Source organism: Gopherus evgoodei, chromosome 5 (genome assembly GCF_007399415.2).
Source record: "Gopherus evgoodei ecotype Sinaloan lineage chromosome 5, rGopEvg1_v1.p, whole genome shotgun sequence".
Lineage (NCBI taxonomy): Eukaryota > Metazoa > Chordata > Testudines > Testudinidae > Gopherus > Gopherus evgoodei.
The window spans coordinates 131,264,939-131,292,411 of NC_044326.1; the positions used below are offsets into that span (position 1 = coordinate 131,264,939).

A 27,473-nucleotide genomic window follows, 5' to 3' on the forward strand; every position below is an offset into this window, starting at 1 on the left:
GGCGGCCGCTTCCCTCCGCTTCCGGCCGGGTAGTTCGCCCCGCGTAGCGCTCGGGCTCCCCTCAGGCTCTGCCGGCTTAGCGCTGAGGGCAGGGCCGGGCCGGGCCGGGCCGCTGTAAGTCCCTGGTGGTAGATGCGGAAGCGGATGTCTAAAAACAAAGGGTGTGAAGCGAGCTGTAAAGCCGCCCGGTCCCGGGCAGAGCGTTAGCTGCAGGCTGGACTTGGAGCAAAGCTTTTACAGCATCTCTTCACTCAGCCCCAGCTGGGCTCCAGCCCCCGCCCGGCCTCCTTCCAGCCCCGTTCAGCCAGCGCCAGCGTGAACCCACTACAGCCTCTTTCCTAGCGCTTCTGGTGTGCATTCACACAAGGCGCTAGCTGCATGCAGGGGTGCTGAGAGCCAGCGAACCAAACTGCACAGCTGGTCTATAAAATGGAAACCACTTCAAGCCAGGGGGTGGAGCAGCACCCCTAGGTCCAGCCCCGATGTAGGCATACACAAATGCACCCAAGGCAGCAGTTCCCCTTACTCCAGGTATGGACTCATACTTCCTATCACCACTTGAAGCTGGCGTGGGTATTATACAAACCAAGCACTGTTTACATTTTCTAGAGTAAAAACTTTTAAAGTGGAGGGAAAAGTGGAATAATAATAATAAAAATCAATCCAGCTTCTAACTTCTGGCTTTGAAATGTACTGGTAAGTGTTTTTAAAAGGGAACTTGTTAAAAGAAAAGCAAGGTGGGGGGAGAGACAGCCAGGGCCAGCTCCAGGCACCAGCAAAGGAAGCAGGTGCTTGAGGCCGCTAATCGAAAGGGCCAGCATGTTCGGGTATTCAGCAGCAGGTGCCACACCCCCTCTCGCAGGGAAGGACCAGCTGCCGAAAAAATGAAGCGGAGCAGTAGAGCTGCCGGTGGCGGCTTTATCTTTTTTGGGCTTCGCCACTTGGGGCGGCAAAAAAGCTGGAGCCGGCCCTGGGGTTAGCTAACAAACAGGACAAAGATGAGGGGGAAATGTGGCAGAAACAGGATGAAATTATTATTTCTGAATAAAAAATTTGCATGGTAAAGTGTTACAGAAAATAATTGGTTAAGTGCAATCACAAGGGGGGTGGTACAGACATGCACTTCATTTCATCTTTTAATAGATTTACGCCTCATTCTGCAATTGATTCAGTATGAGCAAATCTCCGCACTTATATGGCGTCAGTGTCATGAGGGGGCATTGTTTTAGAACAGTCATGCAGATCCCATTCCTCCACTAACTGTTCCAGTTTTGGAGCACAGAATAACCTAACTGCACATCTACAATCATTTGGCTGAACAAGCTCTGAAACGACAAGTTGTTTTTGTTTTATTTTAAACAAAAAGAGGAAAGGTATGCACGGTTGTTGTAGTTGTGTTGGTCCCAGGATATTGTAAGAGACAAGGTGGGTGAGATCTTTTATTGGACCAACTTCTGAGAGAAGTTTTCCAGCTTATTCAGAGCTCTTCAGGTCTGGGAAAGGTAAGTATCACAGCTAGAAACAAGACTGAATCTGTACTTTAGCATTAGCCGTTAGCAGGTATTCTAAAAGGACCATTCAAGATTCAGGGGCCTGTTAATACCTCTGCGGTCACGGGACACAAAAAGAGGCAGGGGAGAAGGGTAAGTCACCAACTCAAAGCAGCACCAGACTCTGCCACGACAGAGGCAAAACCTGCAGACAAATCTCCATTGGTCTGATGATCAACATCCCCCACCCTACAATACACCTTTCAGGATCCCTGGGTCCTGCACGTACTTATCACAACATGTGGTGCACCTCAGCCAGCACACTAAAGGCTCCAACAGCTCTGGGGATGAAACCAGACAACCACTACACCCTTGAATGAATTCGCACAGGAAAATTATAAAAGACAAAACCACTATATCACAAAGCAATCACTCCATTCTGATCTTTGAGTCCTCATCCTCAAAGGACACCTGCACAACACTTTCAAAAGACAAGCCTGGGAGTTTAAATTCATTAACTTTGCTAGCCACTACAAAACTACAGGCATGTTAACAGGTCACTTCACTTTCAAAGGTCCCTTAAACAGTGGTTCTCAACGGGGGGCCGTGAGGTTTCAGGGGGTTCTCCAAATATGGCCAGCATTAAACTCGCTAGGGCCAGGGGCAGAAAGCCAAAGCCCCACTACACAGGACTGCAGCCTGGGGCCCTGAGCCCCACTACCCAGGGCTGAAGCCAAAGCCTAAGCAACTTAGCTTTGCGGTGGCCCCTGTGGCACAGGGCCCGAGGCAATTGCCCTGCTTTCTAACACCAGCCCTGGCTTTTATATGCACAGAAAAAGTTGTTGTGGCATAGGTGGGCTGTGGAATTTTTATAGCAGAAAGAAAAAGGTTGAGAACCCCATCTTAGAGTATGTGCTAACTACTTACGCTAAACTATCTATTTGATCTTGTATTTAGCTGTGACACTCTGGTTACCTTTCTCAGAGCTGAAGAAGAGCTTGTGTAGCGTCTGAGCTTATCTGTGACCAACAGAAGTTGGTCTAATAAAAGATAGGTTTCAGAGTGGTAGCCATGTTAGTCTGTATCAGCAAAAAGAACGAGGAATACTTGTGGCACCTGAGACTAATTTAATAAATAAATTAGTTAGTCTCTCAGTTGCCACAAGTACTCCTCATTTTTTTTTAATAAAAGATATTACGTCAGTCCTCACCCACCTTGTTTCTAAAAACAGGAAATGAAAGTTAACCATTTTCAACTATGGTGTATTGTAGAGTAAAAGTCCTTTAAAAAAATTACATGCTTATGAAAGGCACAAAGTTTTTAATCTATGTAAAAGTTATTTTACATGGACTGATCTAGGACTTACATTTTCCATGATTCAGGCAAAACATTTAACAATGAAATTCTCCTTGCTTTAGTTAATATTTACAGGGACATAACTAGTTAACTCAAAATAAGTTATATTCAATGAAAGGTAACTGCCTCCCTTCCTAAGATGCTTCTAGAATGCAAGATCTTCTGGCACATTAAGGCCTCTTGATGCCAACACGTACAAATGAGGCTCATTTGGTACTGCAGAGTTGTATTAAAATCATCAGTTGTATTCGGAGTTATATGCAATCGACATCCAATTCTTCAGTACAGGTGATCCTATACTTTCCAATATAAGAACTGTTTCCAGGGTTATTACTGTACCCCCAGTAAGGATATGAAACAGTCCACTCCTTTGTTGTTTCAAGTTATTTCACTAGCCTTTTTCTCTTTTTCAGAAGTGCATCTCGTAATGCCAGCTAGAATACAAAATTAATAAATACATAAATAAAACATGTTGCATAACAGTGGAATATTGAGGTATTTTGACTACAAGTTTTCAAGTATTTAACTGAAATACCAATATAGCACCCATCAGGCAGCAATCCCCATGTGAAGTGAAAACCGTACACACACCCACACACACCATATTTTATATCTATATCTATCTGTTCATTGCTGGCGTGTAGCCACCTCTAGGGTGGAAGACATTAGCAGGCAAGATCACCACACAGGAATTCAAAAAAATCACACCATAGTTAAAACGGGGGTCTTAATTCAGTTATAGATTGGAGGACACGTGGTACTAAATACAGCAGGGACTAGATTTTCCTGGATGCAGTAGCTGACAGATTTCTTCACCTAACTGTAGCCAAACCAGCAAGATGTGATGCCATTTTAGATTTGGTATATGTGCAGTTCTGGTCTCCCATATTTAAGAAAAATGAATTCAAACTGGAACAGGTGCACATAAAGGCTAGTATGATGACCAGAGGAATGGAAAACCTATCTTATGAGAGGAGACTCTCAGAGCTCAGCTTGTTTAGCCTAACCAAATGAAGTCTGAGGGGAGATATGATTGCTCTTTATAAATACCAGAGAGGGAGAGGAGTTATTTAAGTTGAGCCTCAATGTAGATACAAGAACAAATGGATATAAACTGACCATCAACAAGTTTAGGCTTGAAATTAGAAGGCGGCATCTAACCATCACAGAAAAGTGAAGTTCTGGAACAGTCTGCCAAGGGGAGCAGTGAGAGCAAAAAATCAAACTGGCTTTAAGACTGTTCAGTAAGTTTACGGAGGGGATGGCATGATGAGACTGCCTACAATGGCATGTAGCTAAACTGTAACTGTGAGCAACAAATCTCTCCAACAGCCAGTGATGGGGCACTAGATGGGGAGGGTTCTGAGTTAAAAATTCTCTCTCAAGTGTCTGGCTGGTGGGTCTTGCCCACGTGCTCAGGGTTAAACTGACGGTCATATGTGGCATCGAGGGAATCTTCCCCTGGGTCAGATTGGCAGAGACCCTGGAGGTTTTTTGCCTCTCTCTGCAGCATGAGGCACGGGTCACTTGCAGGTTTAAACTAGTGTAAATGGTGGATTCTCTGTAACGTGAAGTCTTAAATCATGATTTGAGGACTTCAGCAACTCAGCCAGAGGTTATGATTGATTACAGGAGGGGGTGAGTAAGGTTCTGTGGCCTGCAATGTGCAGTAGGTCAGATGATCATGATGGTCCCTTCTGGCCTTAGAGTCTGAGTCACCTGACGGAATCAAGCCAGCCTGCCTGGGCTAGTGTCCCTTAGGTACTGTATGCACAGATGTATTAGAGCTATGTATTTAATGCAACACACTTCGCTACTTTGAAAGCCAACTTGGCACAAACAATTTACATTGAGATAAAACTGGATATTTCACCGCCAAAAGCTGTTATAAAAACTGTAATTTGGAAACAATTTAATTCTTATTTTAAGCACTTAGGAAAGATTAATATACTAACTAAAATTACCCTTGTGAGGAAAAGCTATAACAACTTTTCTAGTGAGAAACTCAGGCTAGACTTAATAACTTAGTCTAGAAAAAATTAAAAATGCCAAGAAACCAAGCAGATTATTTAATACTTTAGGGGAAAAGTCTCAATATATATTGTAAAAATGAGAGACAAAGACCCCTCTTAAACCCCTACATGAAAAACAATGGTAGGCACTATTGTGACAGGGATCATAGTCGTACCTAGATAGAATTGGTAATACAACCAAGAAAGAGTTAGTGAACTCCTAGATTCAGGCAGTAAACATAGCAGTAGTGACACTTCTTTGACACTGTACAATAAAAAAAAAATAACTAATGTAATATAAAAGTCATTGCACTGTGTCGATGGTGTTAAACTGGAAAAGATCAGTATAATATCACTCGTCCCTTTAAGTAGGTTTAAAGTAATTTTTTTAAAGAGCAAATGAAACTTTAAAAAAAAACAAAAAACAAAAAAAACCCAAGACTGACATTTACAAGCGCAGTCACTCCAGAGAGGTTCTGCCAGAAATGTAGACACATTTAAAACAGGGCTGTCAATTAATCATTGTTAATACAAACAATTAACACAAAACAAAATAATTAGATTTAAAAAATAGTTGCGATTAATTGCAGTTTTAATCTAATTGTTAAACAATAACAGAATACCAATTTAAAATTATAATATTTTGGATGTTTCCTACATTTTAAAATATATTGATTTCAATTACAACCCAGAATACATGTACAGTGCTCACTTTATTATTTGTATTGCAAATATTTGCACTGTAAAAGAAAGAAATAAATAGTATTTTTCATTCACCTCATACAAGTACTGTAGTGCGATCTCTATCATGAAAATTGTTGTGATATGTAAGGGTTAAGTAAAGATCTGGGAAACTGCTTTAACTTGTAGTCTCTAAAAAGTTACTTTTTTTTTTTTTTTTAAGTATAACTGCACTTAAAAACAAAACAAATGCTACATTTTAAGTTGTACTTTCACAATAAAGAGATTGCACTACAGTACTTGTATGAGGTGAATGAAAAATACTCTCTTGTTTATCTTTTTACAATGCAAATATTTGTAATAAAAAAATATAAAGTGAGCGCTGTATGCTTTATATCCTCTGTTGTAACTGAAATCAATATATTTGAAAACGTCGAAGAACATTCAAAAATATTGATAATAAACAATAATAGAATACCAATTTAAGTGTAACAGTGCAATTAAAACTGTGATTAATTGCAATTTTTTTTTTAACCGTTTGACGGCCCTAATTTAAAATGGGGATTTGAGCTCTGGATTTTAAACTATAAAATCAAATTTTAGTTCTTTTAAGCCGTTCACCCCCACTCCGGTCCCCCCCAACAGGAGCCTTTTGGTTCAAATCGCTAACACGCTGCTCATTTTGCTTCTCATAGAGATCTGATGTAGTGAGGTAGTCTGGCTGCCTATCAAATCAGAGACGTCAGCACCTCGGTGCAAGTACAGAGGATTAGCAAGGTCATTGACGTACCTAAGCTGCTCATTCACAAAATGAACCTCTTGTGTTTTATAAAAGAGGGGGTGGAATCAGCACATTGCTGCAGTCAATGGGGTCAACCTAGATCCCACATTTGTGGGAAATGGAGACGATACCAAGTAAAGAGCAAATTTGGAGGTACCGGTCCAGGGTTATGTTATCTAATAAAACAGCATAAGAATATCCCGGATCTACTTTCCTCATTTGGTTTGTAAAGACAAAAGCCACTGGCGAACTGTTCTCAACACTGTTTGCCTGCCCTTAGCAGGGAATAAAAAGCCAGAAACAGACCCCAGAGCTACTCACTGGGACCCAAATCTTACTGACAAAGGTGGGTTCATAACGAAGTTAGTACACATACTCTACCGAAGGGACAGCTTGGTGAGAAATCCACAAAGCAGGATTTTCCTGGAAACGGCTCTTTGAACACATTCAAAACAGTCGGCGCAAATACAGTGACATTATAATAGTCAGCAACATTTTGGCCTTGAGATTTTCCAGAGCAGATGAGAGGATTTCAAGAGGCACCTTTTATCGTAGACACAGCATACCCAGCCAGCGTGAATGGGAGGACAGACCTGTCTCTGGTGAATAAGCTAATCAGGAAGATGGTGACTGTGAAATGAGGGTTTGAAGAGGAACCCAAAGGAAAATAAAAGGACAGACTAAAAGGCCTGTCTGCAAAGCCAATTCTACCACACAAAGGCAGCATGTTCTGTCACACTGATGTCCTGATTATACTACAATCAGAGTTTGACCTTGCCTATGCCAAGGGGCCCACCCTGTGTTATAATTACATTACCATACCATGGTACGACTAACATAACTTCACCACGGGATTTGGTGTTGTCTATGTAGACAAGCCCCCCCACCCTACCCACCACCCCCAGCCATTGGTCTGCAAGAGCCCAGATCTGTGATTGCTACAAAGCCCAGGCATTTGGGTAGGACATAGGCTAAGGAATGTATAGACTGCACAAAGGGCTTTTTTATTGGGTTAGTTGACAGGTGATCATTAGTTTAAGAGAAGCAGCCTATTATAGGTTCATTTGAACTAAGTTTTGACATGGGAAATCTTTAACCACATAAAACTTCCTAGAGAATGTGAGGGGCGCTTATTTTAGCTGTAATACAAGTAACTAAAGTTTGTTGCATACACTGCCCTGACTAGTCTCCAATTTACTTTGTCACCAATGAGCTGAATATTAAAATACTGACCTGTTTTTCCCTGAAGGAACGTTTATTTTTTGTTCGGACATTGTGACTGTATCTCATCATCATAAAGTTCTTCTGCTTTTTCTTCTCTTTGTTAGTGGAGCTGGCGAATGGATTCATTTTCGTTTTCCTTTTCACAAATTCTTTTCTGTTCGTCTTTCCAGCCTCGGGAGGAAAAAATATCCAAACAATTAAAGCCCACAGGGTTATCTTCCTTTCTCACAAGTGAGATCATCTAACTGGCCTCTGTGGAAATGCCATTTACGGTTGCAAACTTTCCATTCCTGGACCTGCAAATCCAGACTCACTCTGCTTTCCTGGGAGATTTTATGTGCTTTGTGATTGGCTGTTTAACTGTATCTTTTGAATAAGAGCCTCTATTAAAAAAAAAAAGCTTTTAAAATTCCCAGCATCAGCCACAGTCAGACACAGGGAACTGGACTAATGTTAACCATTGGTCTGTGCCAGGGCGGCAAAGAACCCAGGAGGGGGAGATCTTCAAAAGCACAAATGGCAACCAGGGGGTCTAGCTGTCATTCATGCCTGTGCCCTTTCAAAGCTTGCAAAGCCTGAACCCCCTGAAAATCTGCAAGGAAGGGTTTCCAGAATATCACGGCTCCTCACCATGGCTGTGGCCAGTCTTGTTTCCTTGTCTGATTTAGGCTTCTTATGCAGATGCTCAATATCTCTGAGCGAAAGCAACTCTCCCCTGCAAAACGAAAGGAGAATATTATGTTGTCTGGCATCATGGGAGCTCCCACCACGCATGGGTCTATCCTCACCCTCTCCATCATCTCTCATTCTCAAGATATGGACTCGGACCTCACTGCCCACTTTCACACAAGCACCTCTGTGCTTTGTCCCATGCTGCCCTTATGCATGAGAAGAGCTACCCACAAACATCTGCACAGCTGTCTCATTGTCCTCCTTCAAATGCCTTTTTAACTACCATACCTACAAAAATCTCAGCAGCGGTTAGGCAGCCGGTGTGCTGAGACCACAGCCTATCAAGTTGACGAGTATCATCTCATTGTTCCTATATTCACCTGCTGTCTTGTCTCATACTTAGATTGGAAACTGTGTGGCATGAGGATACATGTTTTTATTATACATTTGTACAGCACCTAACACAATGAGGTCCTGGCCCATGATTCAGGCTCCTAAATGCTACCGCAATACAAATAATATCCATTATACCACCTGAGCAAAAAGGAATTTTGTATTCTACCTGCGTTCCTCGTCGCTGTCTATTTCAATGTTCTTCCTCTTTGCAGCTTTGCCAGGTGCCGAGTTGAGTTCTTTGGCTATCTGGGCCAGGCGTATTTTCTGGAAGTCTTCTTGAGTTAAAACCCGGCTTGTGCTAACTGCTGCTGCTTTGGCTTTCTGTTCTTCTACAGGCATGCTCTTGATCTTCTCCGCCTTTAAATCCAGACATCAGTGATGATTATCAGAGTCTTTAAGCAATGGTTTTGTATGGTTTATTTGTACACTATAATCTTATTATAAAGGCAAGTGCTGTTTCTCTCCACCTACGTGGGTGCGTGGACAGAAACAGGACTTGCCTTTATAATAAGGGCATATGGCTGATTAGGGCAGAAGACAAGAATATTGAAAACATAATAGGAGGTACAGTACTTGGGAGGTGAGAGGCATAGGGGAGGGAATAGCACTGGCCTTCTTCAGGTCTACAGCAAAGTTCAATGGTGGGTGTAACATTACCAACAGAGCCCACATTGCGGCACCACACAGCCTGTGATCAAGGAGTTCCCAGACTTTTCAGGAAATTGGTTGTGTGCACTTGTTCATGTGTAAGGGAGAGAGAAGGGATAAGGAGCAGTATAAATGTGCCAAAATACTACTACTCTTTGTTGGAGACGGGGGGAATTTGCCCTATTCCCCATAGGTTGCAAAATAGTTAAACACAAGACTGATTCTCCCCTGCTTTGACCCATGGATATTTGACCTGTGCAAAGGGGTGTGACACACCACCCTTCTCATTAGCTACTGTTTCTACACCCACTTGGCACAGCTGAAAACTACATGAAAGGTGCAAGCCAATAGAGAATCAAACCCAATCTTTGCAAATCACATTTCTATTTAGGCCAGAAAGTGATGACAAAACTCACTACTTCTTGCTGCTCCTCATCTGAGGAGTGGTGCACATCTATCCATTCCCCATCTTCATCGTCGTCCTCCTCACTGACGCTAGCACTTTGCCATCCATCTGCCCAGGGGAAGAGGCGCACACAGTGACTAGAACAGACTTAGTTCAATTGCATGATAATAAATACAGCAATTGAGACTGGATCCCAGATTCATTTCCCTCCATGTTATCTCTACCTGCTAAATGCACTACTGTTTTTAAAAGCCTTCCATTTGCAGTTCTCAATCAACTAGTCCAGATGCCACTAGAAATAACAAGCAAGAATTAAAGGGTTGTCGAGTTACGGTAGAGGCTGACTGCTGTTTAAAAACTATACATTTCAAGTAGCATCCACAACGTGCTAGATCAGGGATTGGCAACCTTTGGCATGCGGCCCATCAGGGAAATCCGCTGGCAGGCCAGGCCGGTTTGTTTACCTGCAGTGTCCGCAGGTTCGGCCGATCACAGTTCCCACTAGCCACGGTTCGCCATTTCAGGCCAATGGGGGCTGTGAGAAGCAGCAGCCAGCACATCTCTCGGCCTGCACCGCTTCCAGCAGCCACCATTAGCCCGGAAGGGCAAACTGTGGCCAGCGGGAGCTGCGATCGGCCAAACCTGTGGACACTGCAGGTAAACAAACCGTCCCGGCCCGCCAGCGGATTTCCCTGACAGGCTGGCATGCCAAAGGTTGCCGATCCCTGTGCTAGATATGATACAAAAATAGTCCATGGACCACAAAGTTGTGCCTCTCAGCGACATTCAGATATGTGTATTTATATAAAAACATGTAGTTTGGTGGCAATGGCTTGTGGAAGCTGTTAAAGACAAGACATGCCCCTAACCAGTTTACTTCGGGCACTTGTTGCATCTTGTAATTAACATAGTACACAAGCTATTTAAGGCAGAGACTGTCACTTTACTACAAGTTTATACAACACCTAGAATCAGATCCTTCATGGAAACTGTGATGTCATCAGTTATTTTAAGTGGGACCAACCATAGTAATAAACACGTTATCCCCAAAGTTGTAAGAAAACACCAAAGGCAGCATGCAGAACGCTGGTGTGCCTGATGTCTGATCACTGGCTATGGAGACAAGCGGTTGTGTAAACCTAATTTACTGCCAGCATGTGTTTCAGTTATTGTGAAGAGCTCTACAAAATTCTAAAATGTGTTTGGAAAAGGCTCTGAAGATAAACAGCGCTACACGAGTGCCCCGTGATGTCTACTGCACAGGGCACCCTACATGCATGCAGTGACATTCTGCAGCATCCCCAACATCCAACCAGTTCACACAGATACAGAAGCAGCCCACAATATATGAAAAAGCCATGTTACATTTTCAACAACCTGAGCACTGCTCTTCTTCATTCTTCAACGTGACTCAAGGACATAGTAAGCAAACAGTTATTTATCTTGGGGAGAGCTGAACAGGTGCATTTTTGAAGCCGTATGACCTGCTTTTCCTTGAAGATTAGTCATGCCGGCAACAAAACCCTTTTGTTAGCTCTCGCTAAAGCAAATACTGTAGGAAGCAGCACAGACCCAATGTCAAATATAACTGGGTGTATTGCATTCATTCAAGGGCAGCACTAGTGCTGTTTCACTGGACAAATGCACCCATGGCCAGGGATACTCAAGACATAACAGTGTCAAACACATGCAAGTTACTGCATTACAACAAGAGACTTGGACCACATCTTCACATGTAACTAGAATTCTAGTGGCAATGCTGTACTGCCTGGAGGTGAAGAAAAACTAACCAACCTTCCTCATGTTCTCCTCCTCCTTCTTCCTTGTTCTCAACCTCTAGTATTTCTGCTCCTGGAATATAATCTTTGGCATCTAATTCTCCATACTCGTGGATTCTGGCTTCTGATGAGGCCTCAGTAGGTTTACCCTACAAGAAAGTACATTTTTAAGTAGCTCTTTGTTTTCTTTAATTTCACTAACAGGACATTTTAAAAGGAGTCTAAGGTGGGTGGACTTGATCACCAGCCTGGGAAACACGATATGGCAATATACATAGTACTGCTCACAACACAGACTGTGGCGTCCCCCCAGCCTCTGGCAGTTTAGTGTCAGGATTTCCACCCTGCCTAGAAGGTCCACAAAGCCTCCTGCAGTCCTCTGCCACAGTTACAGGAAAGCATTCTCCCAGGCCTCTCCTGGTCCTGGATTGCCACAGGTCCTCATTTATATCCCCTAGCCGGAAAACATCAGACCCAATCAGCTGTTGTTACTCACCTGGGTCAGGTGAGCAGCCTGCCAAGCTGCTCACCAGAACAGGGCTGGTTGCTCCCCTTAAAGGGAAGATTGCCCTGTTATGAGGTGTTTTTTCACCAGTGAAACAAGAAGTGATCAGCCAGTGTTAGAAATCAGCCAGAGGCACACATCCCAACATACCCTCCAAAACTCTGGATTGAATTTCTGCAGCTTGGGCTTTATACATTAATGAACCTTGCAACGACAGAGATCCACAGCCCTCCAGGTTCAGATAATCTCTCCATCCACTTCTTTTAACAAGTTTAGGTTTAAGTCACACAGAAAACTATATGATGAAGAGCTTCTGATATTCCATTTTTGGAGCATAGCACTTGATGGAAAAACATCTCCTCTCCATAGATTAATGATGGATTCTGTAGTGAAGTGGTGGGGTCAGAGATACTCTATAGCTCTCAAAGCACTTTGCAAAAAAGCATCATTATCCCCATTTTACAGATGGGGAAACTGAAACGGGAAGTGACTTGCCCAAGGTCACCTAGTAGGCTAGTGGCAGAGCCAGAAATAGAACCCAGGTCTCCTAGGTTCAGTGCTCTGTCCATTAGGCCACACTGCCTTTTGCCTTTAGGTGAGCTCTCCAGGGCAAAAGGCAATGCACATATTCTTAGTTAAAAGTATGCACACAGTTAACCATGTTCACTGGCTTGAGATGCTCAATTTATTTCATCCTCATTTTCAGGATTATAACTCTGCATTTCTTATACAAATTAATGCACATAAACATCACTTACCCTGAATTTTTTTTGTAACATTTGCGGATTCAGTGATCGGAAGAGATGTATCAGAGTTTTTGCAGACATCATTACATCTACAAAACAAATACCAGGAATAAACAAACACCTTGGAAAATGCAGAATCTGGATCAAATGAAGAGGAAACCATTGAGCTAGAATTAGGTTTTGTTCTGTGGCTGGGGAGGAGGGTAAAATGAAAAGCAGTATATTTCTTTACATCTTTCTCAGAAATGCTAGTGCTTCTTAGCATTATTCTATTTGACAATCCATGTCTTCCGGTCTGGACTACCTACTTTTTAAAACTACCTTCTACTCTCAGCCTTCTTCCAATGTAACTGCTATCTTCGCTCTACTCATTTTATTTGTTGGATACATCTTCCCAAAAATCGTTTTTCAAAAATTAAGCAGCTACCAATATCAGTTTGGATCTGTTACTTCTAAAAAAGAAGTGAAGAAGAAAATTTCTCCAGGACTAGATCAGACCTTTCCAAGATAACTCACACAATCAACATTTATTTAGGACATGAACCTGTATCCCCTACAGTCAATGATCAACCAATTGGAAAAGTTCTCATTGATCAAATTGTGCAAGATCAAGCCCTTATGTAGCTTTAGTTCTGGTAGCTGCTGGGCAACTTTCCCCTCCTGACTGCTTCATCTCTCACATGAGGACACCTGAAACAGACACAGAGGTGCAGGAGACTAACATGAGAAATACTCTGAACTCCAACCTATTCCCTCCACAACCAATGATGATGTGCCATCAGAACACATAGCATAAACACATGTAAATAAAAGAACAGCACATTTTTCCACCTGCAAAACACTAAACTTACTTTTATTTTTATGAGATTTGTACAGGGCGAGGTCTTGGAGCAGGTCTTCGGTCATAGCCAGAGGACATCTCGCAGTTATCTCTTTTATCGCATTCATTCTAGAAAAATCAAAAGTTTTTTTAAAAAACTTCTCAGTTAGAAAAGACCCTGGCAGCAGCGTGTTACATGACCGTATCTGAGACTAAGGGACAGTCATCCTGAGGCACACAACTCAGTATCAGAGAAAAGAGCAGCACAGGACTCAACCCCCCAGGTAGCCTATCAAAGGGGCTGTAACCATGGCAGCTTTGCATAGTCTGTTCTCCTAGCCAGCATGATGGCCCAGTTTCCAGAAGTGCAGGTGCTCAGCATCTTTGAAAATTAAGATAAAGTACTGGCACAGCAATCACTAACTAGCTAGAAAGCATCAAAAACCAAAGGGTGGAAGTGGGCAGCCCATACAGAAAAGCTAACCACTTTTAAATCTGAGGCCCATGTCTGTGCCTAGTGGAGTCAGGAATCCTGACTGCATTCATCCATGGTTAGATCAGTAAAGGACAGCCTATGCTGGGGGCCTGTATGCTCACACAGGAGAGTTCCCTTTCAAAGCAACTTTACTTTCAAACTGACCCTCACCCTCCCCAGTCTCTCTCTAAAGTCCATCCCCCACCCTCTCCTTATGGTTGAAATCATTTTAGCAAGAACCATTCTTAAAGCATGGCTGGAGCTAGTGAGCTTGTTTCCCCCTGCACCACCGTGCAATTGGTATGAACCGGGACACCTTTTCCCCAGACTCATCTTAGATCTCCATTATAAGAGAGAGATAATACATTATACAATTATTATTATATAATTAATATTATGCATCAGTCTATAGCATGGGTCTCAGCAAAATAAGCCAGTTTATACTTGGCACAGAAAGTGGGTTAGTGTTCCACTGGCAACAGCTACGTTTAAACTTAATTGTTGTTAGCACAATAGACAGGGAATGAAGTCTTCACCATCAAGTTATCGAAGCCCTGAAAAATCATGGCGTATGTTAAGAGTTTACAGATAAATAAGAACACACGGAACCTTCCCAAAGATCTTGTTATCCAGGAAAGCAGGGATTCAGCCCCATCTGGGGAGAAGAGAATGGAGCATGCTGGTGCTAACCAATGACCTCTACGGCCAGTGACATAGCAGTGCTGGCAATTAAAAATAAATAGTTTACCGTACTCAAAGCATGCTGCACAAAAGGTCATTTTATTTCAATGGTGTTTTGTTTTTGTTTTTTAAAGAGATACACCAACCTATTTTCTATGAGTTGTACAGTGTTTCTAGGAACCCATGTTCCCCATGGATCTCAGAATGAGTTGTCATGAACTTTTGTACATACCCTACAGTCATAACTTCCCCAGAATTCTTGTCAGTGACAAAGTTGTTGGCTATGGTCATTAATACTGACTGGATGATCTAGAAGGGAGAAAGTAAAGTAGCGCCAGATGAACATACATTCCTATTGTAGCTTTATTCATTTGCATACAATGCCATATTCACAATGGGCAAACTCACTCAAAGCTTGAGACTTGGCCCTTTAAGAGGCTATTTTTAGAGACATCCTAATGGAGCATTTTTGCAATACAAATCCTATTACAGGCAGGAAATGTGAATACAGCACTGAACGTGGATTCAGCAGAGCTGGGTCTGCCCCTGGCCTGCCGAGTTACTTCGATCACATCACTGCTCTGTGCCTTGATTTCCCTATCTGAAAAATGAGGATAATGCTACTGAATTCCTTTATAAAGCCCTTTAAGATTTACTTCGATTAAAAATGCTGTATGAGAGCCAGTTTGTGACCCTAAGAGGATCCCAAGGCTAGATGGCAAGGAGCTCTCTGTTATGCAGTAAGACTCAGCTGGGCTGACCTGCTCAGTACATCCCCATCCACTGTGATCATACTTATCCAAAAGGTGGCATGTAATAAATCATTGCAAAACAACTAACTCACTGATCATTCACGTTCTTGTGTGATGTATATACGGTTAATCTACAAAGAGTTATCCAGAAATGTGTGACCAAAATGTGTTTTAACCAAGCATGTCAGTGGAAGTTGGTAAATAGATTTTTGGAGACAAAGGAAAGGGACCAGCCCCACAAGCCAGGTGTTGCTAGGGACAGTGGGCTATTTACCAAATGGGAGATAGCAGGAAGATCATTTGCATTGTAAAAATTACAAGCAGGGGTGAATCCAGCATGGTGTCTGCACCAGACAGCATGGAGTCTACACCCAGCAGGGGAAACGAACTTTATCTTGGGGATACACTTCAGAAAAAACACATTTCAGAGGTTTACTGGACTATAAAGAGAGGGAGAGAACCCCAAAGTTATCCTTCACCTGAACAGTCAAAGAAACTGAGCAGTTTGGGCTCTGTGACTGACCCCTGGCTAAAAACCGGTCAGCCATGCAAAAAAGCAACTGTGGTGAGACTCTTACTTTGAACTAGCAAAAGCAGCAAAGAATCCTGTGGCACCTTATAGACTAACAGTTAGTCTGTAAGGTGCCACAGGATTCTTTGCTGCTTTTACAGATCCAGACTACCCCTCTGATACTTACTTTGAACCAAAGACTCTAGTTTGTTAAGTTAGGTTTTAGTCTTAGAAGTGTATTTTCACTTGTGTTTCATTTGTAATTCCTCCTTCTTGGCATCACTTACATGGAAGTTCTTTATTAATAAACTTCATCTTGTTTTATTACACAACAGCAGCCTAGTGTTTCAAACCGAAGAGGAAAATCCTCAGCCAAATGGGGCTGCGTACTGTTTCTGTAAAGGAGCGGCAAACTTAATCAGGTTTTGAGAGAGGTACAGTGAGAGGGGCTGAGCACTGCATGAAGAGGTCTTCGGGGGAGAACTCAGGGCTGGAAGGGTTGTTGAGGTCTCCCTGCTAAGAGTAATTGGGCCGTGGAAGCGAGTATGACCAGCACACTTGTATGCATATTAGTGTCAGCGCAGTGAGCCACAACAGCATAGGCAGGTGCTGACTGAACCCCCTACTGGCCTGGGTGAACCCCAAAGAGTCAGGGTATTCATTATTAATTTTTTTATGGAACATAAACCATACAATAAGCACAAGTGTTCCCATTTTGAAAGATCAGCGTGTGCTTTTCAACCCCACCTGACACCAAGAGGGTGTAATCTCAGAAGAACTGAGCGGACACAACTGAGAATTCACTCCCTGCATTACTTTTCCCCCTACGTAAACAATACCCAGCATCCAACACTTCCAGCCTGAGACTGGGCAGGTATTTTGTCTCTCAGCATAGCTCTGTCAACACATTCAGCAGTTATATTTCCAATGTTCGCACACAGTCTACTTTTTAATATTAATGAGATTTGGAAGGATCCTGACCTCTGGCGGCACCAGCTGATGAGATGCTTGCGCAGCAAAAAGAAGGATCTTGGTCACTTCTGGAAGAGTAGAAAATAAATAGAGAAAGGTTCCACAGTCAACGGACAGCCATTTCTGCTTTCAGTGGCTTATAAATATCTCCGTGCATCACAACTTCTAATTCTGGGTCCCATCCTGCAAGAAGTTCAGTACCCTGAACTTCCACAGAGAACATGAAGTCATTTGGGGCCTCGCAGAACCAGATCCTCCAGATCACTCTTTGTCACAATAAAGCACTCAATCAGATACCACAAACTTTATCCCAGACTCTCAGCTGGCCACCTCTTTTGAAGCACCGCATATGGACAGTAGAGCACTTTGAAAAGTCTGCTCTAGGGCACTGGTTCTCAACCAAGGGTAGGCAGAGATCTTCCAGGAGGTGCATCAACTCATCTAGATATTTGCCTGGTTTTACAGTAGGCTCCATAAAAAGTGTTAGCAAAGTCACTACAAACTAAAACTGCATACAGACAATGACTTGTTTATACTGCTCTATGTATCTTAAACTGAAATGTAAGTACAAGATTTATTTTCCAATTGATTTATTTTATAGTTATATGGTAAAAATGAGAAAGTAAACCATTTTTCGGTAATATAAATACAAAAGCGTCACAGCACACTATGTCTGATTTTGTAAGCAAGTAGTTTTTAAATGAGGCAAAACTTGGGGATAGTCAAGACAAATCCAAGACCTGAAAGGGATACAAGTAATCTGGAAAGGTTGAGAGCCACTGCTCTAGACTGAAATAGTGTTGCAACGTTAACTATGGTGCAGCAAGGAAGACAAACTTGCTAAACAATTACAGACAGCTTCTTGTAGCAGCTTGGTCTAACTCACATAGCTCAGGGGATCCATTCTAGTCTATATTTAAAGAATTCTAGCTCCCACTTTCAGAAGTACGAAGCACACCATTCCCGTATCCCATTACAACTGGGAGCAAAACTGTGTCTCTGTTCTTCACCCTCCTCCTTTCACACCCTCCGTATCTGACAAGGCAAACCTGATTGTCCACCTTTAATCCTACAGAACCACTGCTTGAGATCAACTGCACACAATATGGGAATGCAAAACACAAAGGCAGGGAGAGGATACTGGTTTTGTAGATGGTTGCTTACCTCTCTGATGGGGCTGCATGAACCGCTGCACAAAGGGATAGAAGTTAAAGAGAAAGAGCTGTGGGGAAGAAAGCGGATACTGGATTAAGAACCCTGCCAGCGTTTCCTCCCTTGTATCTGCCTATCTAGATGGAGGGCTGTGAAACCTTCATAATAATTGTATGCAGACAATGGTACACACAGATTGCATGGATTTTGATTTGTTTGCCTGCCTTGGACTGGGGGAGAGAAATACTGTGATGAGATGTTCAAAATTTTCTTTAATGAAGTAAATACTGATCCCAATCCAAATCCCATTAAAGTCAATGGAAGGAAGTGGTCTCATTGGCTTTGACAGGCTTTGAATTGGGGCTGTCATTCAAGTGTCCCATGTTAAGAATGCCGCTTTCTTGATCCCTAGAAAAACATCCCTCAGTGCAAAGCTGGAGGGGCCCGCTGTAAACACAAGCAGGTAACTGAGGAGTGAGTGGGCATAGAGGCTAGTCTTCAAGAAAACTGTCAAAGGGGCACCTGTCATGGCTGTGGCCTTCTTCATTGCATGGCCATGTGCCTGCTAGGCAATAGACCCAAATCCATTGCACTTCAATACTGAACATCTAGGGTTTCACATAGTGTCTGCTGAATTCCAGTTTTCAAGCCACTCAATTTTTCTTCTGTCCTAGTCTGGAATGAAGAGACAGTCCTGCCAGAGCCAGACAGCACAGGCCCAGGCTGGGTAGGTTTCCCCCACATACTCAGTACCACCTGAGTTTGTCAACCCTCAGGACAGGCTGCAAGGCCCATCCTTTCTCCTAGGCCCACAGGGAGCTGGGAGGAAGGAAAAGTTGGAGAACTGCAGAAATTCTGTTTGTGGGGATTAATACAGTTCAGTTACACTCAAGTTGCTGTTAGGTGGGGAACTGCCAGAGTCCATTTATGATTGACAATACCGTTGGGATGTGTAAGGGTTAAGTGAAGACCAGGGAAACCGCTGGTGTGCTGGCACGGTAGTAAGGAGCAGAAGCACAGGCAGGCACTGTTTCTGCCCTGGATAGATGAAGTGCCATCCCTCTCCCTTCTGTTTGTTAAGGATTAATAAGCATTGGAGCTGCATAAGGACTGTGGCTGTCTAAAGGATACCCTTTGTGTAAAGTAGTGTTATCTCCCCCTCTCTTCCTTTCCCAGCTACATAAACGAGCTCCGGGTCACTGATCCTTCCTCCCTTCCCTGTGACCTGCTGATTAAGGAAACGTGGCTGCAATTACTGCAAAGAAACGTATCTTCAAGGTAAAAATGTCTCAGAATATGTTTAATGCTGTAGATAATTATATTCAGTAAATACTAAATCAGGGTTTTGGGGGTGTTGTAGTAAGTGTAGGTATTTACATATTAACTTAGATAACAGAGTGTGATGTGATTAACTCAGGCCTTACTCGACAATTGGGTTGAGATGAACAAGTACCACCATAAAGAAGCCTGTTTACTCAATCTGCCTCTGGGTCCTCCTGTTCCATCTCTAACAAGTACTTTGAAAAGACTGACAAAAGCATTCAGATCCTAGGATGGATCATAAACCTCAGTGACTCCTGACCCATAAGTGCAGGAATTCGGGATGCTGGCGGTGCAGCAGCACCCCCTGGCTTGAAGTGGTTTCCATCATATGCAGGGTTTACAGTTTGGTTCTATGGCTCTCAGCATCCCCACTATACAAGTTGTTCTAGCACCCCTGTCCTGGCCTGCAAGGCCCTCTCAGGCCAGCTACTAGTGCCAGACCTAAGTCCATTAGGAAATAAAATGAAGTCAAACTCATCTTCACTTACAACAACAAAGTCTCCTGTGGTGAAAGGCCAGAGCGTTAACCCACTGTGCCATCCTGACCACATTCAGACCCATTACTGATGGACAAGCCTATTTCGGACATGAGAGCCCAAAAACCCAGTGCAGTTAACATGTGTACCTCGTGTATTCCAACTAGTCTAGAGATAAGGTCCATGAGCATCATCTTCACTTCAAACCGTTCCTTGGATGTCTCTAGCTGCTTTAGTAGTTTCTCTGCAAAATCTGGAAGCAACATGGAGTGTCAGCAAGAAGTGACATGCATCTGAGGAAGTGGGTATTCACCCACGAAAGCTCATGCTCCAAAACGTCTGTTAGTCTATAAGGTGCCACAGGATTCTTTGCTGCTTTTACAGATCCAGACTAACACGGCTACCCTCTGATACTGAGCAAGAAGTAATAACACTGGGGGGTCGAGGATGTCAGAGCAGGATGTGTGTCAGCTTGACATCCCAAGAGACTTCGGAGAATAAAGCTGCCAGAGATCATTAGATAATCAGTTATTAAGGCTCAGATAGCCTCACCCTGATGATACAAAGTGAACTGGTTACTGAATTAGATCAGCAAGAAGAAAAAAAAATGTGAATAAAGAAAAAAATTGCTCATAAAATTGAGAACAGGATAAACAAGCAAAAGGAAAATCAATGGACTTGTCACGGGGTGGCTTGCTCCTTTAAGGGCCAAGAGGCCTGGGGCTAGCCAGCCCTGTTCAATCAGCCCACTTGTGCCATACTTAGCTGGTTACCTGCCTAAGGAGGTTGGACTCACTGGGATCAGGTGACAGCCTGAAACACCTGGGCCTCAAAGGGTGGAGAAAACCCAATTTGCAGGAGGAACCACAGGAAGCAAAACAGGGCTCCTGTGTAAGGCCCTGAAGTTGGGTCTAGAAGGACTCCAGAGAAGCAACCTAGGTGCAACCAAGGAGGCCCTGTATCATCCTGTGGGTGGGCTATTTGAACAGGAACAGGAAGCTGAGCAAGGCAAACAGGACTAGAAGCCATGCAGACTGTGCTGGATGGAGCCTCTCTCAGTCCAGGACACCAGCCTGGCCAGTCTAAGAGACTTTGCTCTGCAGACTAAGTTTGGGAGCTCTGAACCAGAGTCTTGACATCTATTAAAATCAACTTACTGATGCTCAACTGTGGAATTCAAGCAGGGTACACCAGGCTGCCAGGGGGCACACAGGGATGGCACATGCTTTTTACACAGCTCCACAGCTTTAGGGGTCAATATTTAAAGCCAGTTAATATGCACTAAAAAGGAGGCTGAGTTGAGGCCTATCTGAAAAAAATTACGTTTATGATGTCTAGAGTGAAAGAATAATATTAGAGAAAACAGACTAGAAATAAGGGGTAAATTTTTAAATGACTAAGTGATGAATGGTAGTCAGTCATTAAAACTTTCTAGCACTTCCCTAGGTTTCTCCAGGAAGTCCTTAAAGCAAGGCTGGGTATCTATTTTTAATGAGAAGCTTAGCTCAGACAGCAGTTACAACCCAAAAGTTTCCGAGTGAAGCTCCATGGCCAGCGTTGTGCATGAAGTCAAGACTGGGGACTGGTCTACACTAGGGGGGGGAAAAAATCGATCTAAGATACGCAACTTCAGCTACGCGAATAGCGTAGCTGAAGTTGAAGTATCTTACATCGAGTTACCTACCGTCCTCACGGCGCGGGATCAACGTCCGTGGCTCCCCCTGTCGACTCCGCTACCGCCGTTCGAGTTGGTGGAGTTCCGGAGTCGACAGGAGCTCGTTCGGGGAATCGATATATCACGTCTAGATGAGACGCGATATATCGATCCCCGAGAAATCGACTGCTACCCGCCGGTACGGCCGGTACTGAAGATGTAGCCTAGATGAGCATAACAGTGATCCCATCTAGCCTTAAAATCTCTGACCATTCCTCCTAACTTGCAAGGTGCTGTGAGATTTAATCAACATTTGTGTAGTGCTTTGTGATCAGGTGAGCCAGTGTGGTATCTAAACATTCCATACCATTCCCACATTCAAACAGCGGAGCATAGGTGTCTCTCCCACTGCAGTTTTGCCTGAAAACTCAGTATCCCAGCTCAAACATGCATTAGAATTTCCAAGGCGCATGTATATTAATTGGCTTGGACACCATGCTTACCTTGGGGATCATGGATCAAATGAATAGCGGAGAAGTTAAACACCTCTGGCTTTTTCTTCTTCTTGTGTTTCTGTAGGACAGCAAGAGATAAGGAGACACTTTTTCCTTTCCATGGAAGAGTTGCTCTAAGCTAATTTCAGACATGAGTTCTGGAAAGCTCCCATTTCACATTACCAGCTTTAAGAGGCATGTTTTGATTTTAAATAGTAAAGTTCATCAGCACTTTCAACATTTCCTGAGTTACGTGTGGTTTTCAGCCACACGACTCCAGGCAAAGTCAATGCAAACTGTGTAACAAAAGCTCCACTCAAACTCTTGAAACATACCTCTAGCTATACAGATACTAGTTTCCCAACCAGGCACTGGGCATGGGAAATAGCAGTTCAGAAAACAGGCCACAATCCTGCCCTGACTTACAGTGTACCCCACGCAAAAGGATTGAATTAAATGCAAGTCACGGCAGAACCTGGTCCACAATCTAACCTAGCAAAGTCTCTTTTCAACACGTGTTCTTCCACGTCAACATGTGTACGTCGAGCTGGCTGCTGCCAGAGCAGCAAAGGGAGCTTTGCTTAGAAGACATGACAAAGGGTAGTTGGCTAAAAAGGGACAGATGAGAGCACAAAAATCCTGGTCTTGAAGGGTCCCAGTGTATCAGCCGATGAAGGAGAGAACCTGACATAGTTGACTGTGGTATCAGAAAGGGAAATGAGAACAGCACGTCGTCTTTAGAAGTTTGATTAAATTGAGCACTGCATTGTTAGGGCTGACTGCTTTTAAAATCCTATTTAGCTTTACCAGTATTCAGTTTACTCTTGTTTCCCTTTCTACCAAGCCATCACTGGTAACTTTACACTTGGGTTCTGCTGCTAGTTCCATGGTGACTCCAAAATGTCCAACCAGGCTTCCCTTACCTTCAGAACCTTCATGGCTTTCTCCAGCTTCTTCTTGTGCTTGGTGGTTTTCTTTCCTGTTGCATATCTCACCATGAGGTCTCTGGCCGTGGGCCCTTCATCCTTCGGAAAGGAACATCAGACAGAGCATGACTCAAGGGAATGAGACTTCAAATGGGACAGTGCAGCTGGTTGACAGCAACAATTGTCAGGGTTACACACAAGGTTTTCAAAAATAGGAAACCAATTCATTCTACCTCCAAGTGTTTGCCATGTAACCAGCCTGACATTCATTTCAATACTTAAAACTTTGACTTCATAAAGGAGAACACATATACCAAGATTTATGCCCAGGCAACAGCACATCAATAAAGCAATACAACGGATATGGGATTAGTCATTAGGCAACAGTAACATATTATTCAACAAGGCCCAATTCATGAGCAACGCTTTAAAAGGATCTTGTTACAGATCAGATAAAGTAGCTGGGGGTGGGGGGATGGTTAGGGTAACATACTTCAGTAAATTTGTTCAAAAGCATCTATGTAATTGTCTGACCCCCATCACTAACCTCTGTGCACTCCCCACATAGCAGTAAATGTATTCTCACAACACCTCAGAGATAAAGAAGTGCTACTTTCCCCATTTTACAGATGAAGAACTGAGCCAGACAGAGATTAGGTGACTTGCCCAAGGTCACATGCAAAGTCTGTAGCAGAGCTTTAATTAATTAAAAAAAAACAACCCACAATCCTGGTCTCCCAAATCCCAGTCCAGTTCCTCAATCACAAGTCTACATGAAGCCTCTGGTAATTCTTTACCTTCTAAACCAGAGGCGGGCAAAATTTTGGCCTGAGGGCCACATTGGGTTTCCAAAATTGTGCCTCCCCAAACAGCCAGGTGTGGCCCGGCCCCGGCCCCCTTACAGTGTAAGCTCTTCAGGGCATGGGCCACATCTGCTTTGTATCATCAATGTGCAGTGCCTAGCATACTGAGGGCACTACTAGAACCAAATACATTCTCTCAGTCTGTAAGGGGAGGAAAAAAAACAAACCTGTATTTCCTACTAGCTCATTCTTATAATGCGGGTTATGACTTCCCATGCTGCCAGCTACATGACCATCAGCACAGGCACTACAAATGGGCCAGTGACTAAGTGACCCTTAATGATTTTGAAAACAAACAGGACCATTTTCCTGATCTTCCCCTCAACGTACAGACATATTTCCCATTAACAATAACAGCACAATCCCTCAAACTGAGGGGCAAACTAACAAACAATCCCGTCTATTCTTTCTGGCTGGCATGGAAGAAAGCCCACAGGTGTGTCGTGGCTGGCATCCCAGATGAAGGAGAGAGGACAATGCAAGAAGAGACATGGCAGATAAATAAGATACATAATACCTACTGCAGGTATATTTTGTAGAGTTTGAGAAAGTGACAGCAAGAGAATTAGACTCCGGACTAACCTCAGATTCTGAATCACTCTCTTTTTTCTCATCTTCGTCTTTCCCAAGAAAGAATGTCAAACCAGCAACTAGTATCTGAAAAACGTGGACATTTAGGGGGAGCGGGGAAGGAAGGGAAGAACTAGTTTACAAGAGGCAAAAGTCCCCATGTTAGGTCACCAGTTGCTTATAACAAGAGATATGAAATGGCGTAAAACAGACAGGCTGACTGAAAACACTAGACGTGCAAAAAAAAACAAAAAATACCACTCTCAGTCTTTGTTGCCTGTCTGGCAACAGTGAAGCAACTGCTCGAAGAGTAGCAGGATTTTCACAAAGGCCCACGTGAACCTGCACTACTGCACGAGGGCTGCTTTACTAGCACAGGTATATCAGCAAAGCACCCCAGTGTGAATGGATCTTATTACCGGCCACACTGCTCAGCAGTATAGTTTATTCTACGAGCCCTAAATAAGACAAGCTGTGCCAGCACAATGGCACCAAAGCCAGGGGCTGTGGCCAGCAGAGTTATGTCAGCCAAGGATGTGAAAAGGTGTGATCCTCGACTGACACGACTGTAGTGTAGACACAACCTATTGTGCAACGTCTGGTTTCCTCAGTTGCTAGTACAATTTTGGTTTTATTCCGCTGAGCAATACGGCCATTCATGGTAACTTTGGCAGCAGCTTGAGACCCTATGCTCAGTTTCACAAGCCTACGGTGGTTTTAAGAACTAGAGTACGGGCCTTTATCATATAATGAACCAACCCATGGCATCCCAGGCATTTCTAAAACCACCACCATCGCAGCATCCAGATACAGGCAGCTGGGATACTAGTTATTTTCACTGTTGGAGCTGAGAAAGCACAACACTGCCGATCAACATGAGGCAATGCTCCTGAAAGTCACTTTTGGCTAGCACTGCCCAGCATGAGTGGGTATGGAATCTCACATCAGCCAGCAATAGCTGGGCTACTAACGTCCATTCCCAAGGGGTTCATAACTCTGAGGTTCTTCGGTATAGAAAGGAAGTTGCGCGCGCGCGCACACACACACACACACACACACACACACACCAAAAACAGCGGAAGCAAAATATACTGGCATTTCAGATAGGTTTCCACCTCACCTTTGTGACTTTGGAAAAGCAGGCTGTTGTGATAACATTTACTGTTTTGGCATCATTCCTGGAATAAGCAAAATATTAATATACCTTCACCAAAAAGTTTGCTGATTTTGAAAAACAAGACGTCATGGTAGATTTAATGCAAAGTAGAGTCACTGGAAACAAACCCCACAGTACTAGCTGCTTTCATCATACCATCAGTGATTTCAAACGCAAACCAAGAGAGGATGTTTCTACATGCCATTTGTTGTCATTTTTCCTACACAAAAATGATCAGGTCTAGATAGATAACGCATATATGCTTCTGGGTAAGTTCACACTTGAGAAGAACACACAGTTTCACTCTGACAACAAAGATGAACCAATAAAAGCAATGGCAGGCCTCACAGTAAAAGATACTTCAAGTGATAAGAAATTGCCTGTTAAAATAAACGCAGAGAGATTTGGCTTTCATTACAAAAGCTACAAGAAAGGTTTGAAACAATCTCTAGGAGAGGTTTATAAATACTGTAGATCCTGAACTGAATTTGAGCTGAGTCTCAAATACCTATAAAGCTATTTAGCAATACTGCAAAAGCTCTGTCCTTAAAAGGGGAAGGTATGATGTAGGTAATCTCATTATACCATTCCCTCCAACGGCACATGGCCCATTTGCAACTGCTGGTAGGAAATATCCTCAATTGCTGGAGATGGGGCACTACATGGCCCTCTCCGAGTTACTACAGAGAATTCTTTCCCAGGTATCTGGCTGGTGGGTCTTGCCCACATGCTATGGGTCTAACTGATCACCATGTGGGGCATCAGGAAGGAATTTCCCCCTGGGTCAGATTGGCAGAGATCCTGGATGTTTTTCACCTTCCTCTGCAGCCTGGGGCCTGGGTCACATGCTGGGCTGAACTGGAGTAAATGGTGCATTCTCTATAACTTGAAGTCTTAAATCATGATTTGAAGACTTCGGTAATTCAGCCAGAGGTCATGGGTCTATTACAGGAGTAGGTGGGTGAGGTTCTGTGGCCATGTCAGACTAGATGATCATGATGGCCCATTCTGGCCTTAAAGCCCATGAGTCTATAAGTAAGATGGTCACCTATATATTCTAAGTGTTCCCAGCATTTACTCTATTGCAATATTTCTTTCCCCTCCGTTGTCCCAGAGGCATTAATACGCTGCCGTTCTAGAGCTGGCAGACCCATTGCGACAGTGCATGACTTATCCGCCTGCCTGCGCAGGGGATTCATGGCATATCCCAGATCAACACGTGAACAAAGCTCCTGAAGCCCAAACATGCTCTGCCAACTCGCCTAACGCCCCAGCTATTCTCTCTGCTTTCTATAAAAGGCAGTCCTGCTGCACAGTCACGCTGAACTGCTCAAGTCCCTAGGAACTCTGCCTGGAATAAAGAACCAATGGCAGTGCAAACCACCCCTGCAGAACATTGGGGAGATCCCAATGAGGCAGAAAATGCTTAAAAGGAGCAGTATTTCTTATCTGTACTTTCATTTCCATGGAAGGACCAGAAGGTTAAAAGAGGGGTACAAGTTAGGTGACAACTCCCCCCACCCCCTAATAGGACACACGCTGAGGGATAATTAGAACCTAAAACAATAGGCAAATGAAGATCCACCCTTGCTATTCCTCACGGTGACACATCTGCTGAGAGCAGCAGCACCAGAACTAAGGCAGCATTGAAATCAATAAACATCTGTACAACTCCATTAATACTCAAAGTTCTGTTGTTCTTCTAATACATCGCTATCTTGGAGTTTACCCAGCCCCCTGCTTATTCAAAACAGCACTTGCTTTTACTCCGGAAAACCAACTCACTCCTCAAAACATGAATGCACCAAGCAGGTACCATCAATGCACAGGCTTCTTGTCTAATAATAGACATGCAAATCTTATTTATTCTCTTGAAGTACCCCTACACTTGCAGCAGCATGTAGAAAACAGCCAGCGCCCTCCCGGCTAGCACGGGTGTACATAGCAACGTCG

The 27,473-nt window shown here is 43.5% G+C and overlaps 2 protein-coding genes across 2 annotated transcripts in view; both read right to left on the reverse strand.

Annotated features, from left to right (window-relative positions):
• Positions 1-397, reverse strand: part of NAAA (N-acylethanolamine acid amidase) — a 31,872-nt gene extending 31,475 nt beyond the window's left edge. The window contains exon 1 of the mRNA XM_030565164.1: positions 322-397. The gene's annotated coding sequence lies outside the window, so the exon portion shown is untranslated. The remainder of the gene's footprint in view (positions 1-321) is intronic.
• A 2,396-nt stretch (positions 398-2,793) lies between these two features.
• SDAD1 (SDA1 domain containing 1) overlaps positions 2,794-27,473 on the reverse strand; it is a 33,389-nt gene continuing 8,709 nt past the window's right edge. Inside the window, exons 7-22 of the mRNA XM_030565167.1 lie at positions 25,485-25,542; positions 24,377-24,451; positions 22,929-23,030; positions 22,015-22,084; positions 20,007-20,110; positions 18,071-18,128; positions 16,916-16,974; positions 14,904-14,980; positions 13,547-13,644; positions 12,708-12,784; positions 11,461-11,593; positions 9,677-9,774; positions 8,779-8,969; positions 8,175-8,259; positions 7,554-7,715; positions 2,794-3,280 (exon numbers count right to left, since the gene is read on the reverse strand). Coding sequence (XP_030421027.1) covers positions 3,230-3,280; positions 7,554-7,715; positions 8,175-8,259; positions 8,779-8,969; positions 9,677-9,774; positions 11,461-11,593; positions 12,708-12,784; positions 13,547-13,644; positions 14,904-14,980; positions 16,916-16,974; positions 18,071-18,128; positions 20,007-20,110; positions 22,015-22,084; positions 22,929-23,030; positions 24,377-24,451; positions 25,485-25,542 — 1,498 coding nt within the window. The 3' untranslated portion in view covers positions 2,794-3,229. The remainder of the gene's footprint in view (positions 3,281-7,553; positions 7,716-8,174; positions 8,260-8,778; positions 8,970-9,676; positions 9,775-11,460; positions 11,594-12,707; positions 12,785-13,546; positions 13,645-14,903; positions 14,981-16,915; positions 16,975-18,070; positions 18,129-20,006; positions 20,111-22,014; positions 22,085-22,928; positions 23,031-24,376; positions 24,452-25,484; positions 25,543-27,473) is intronic.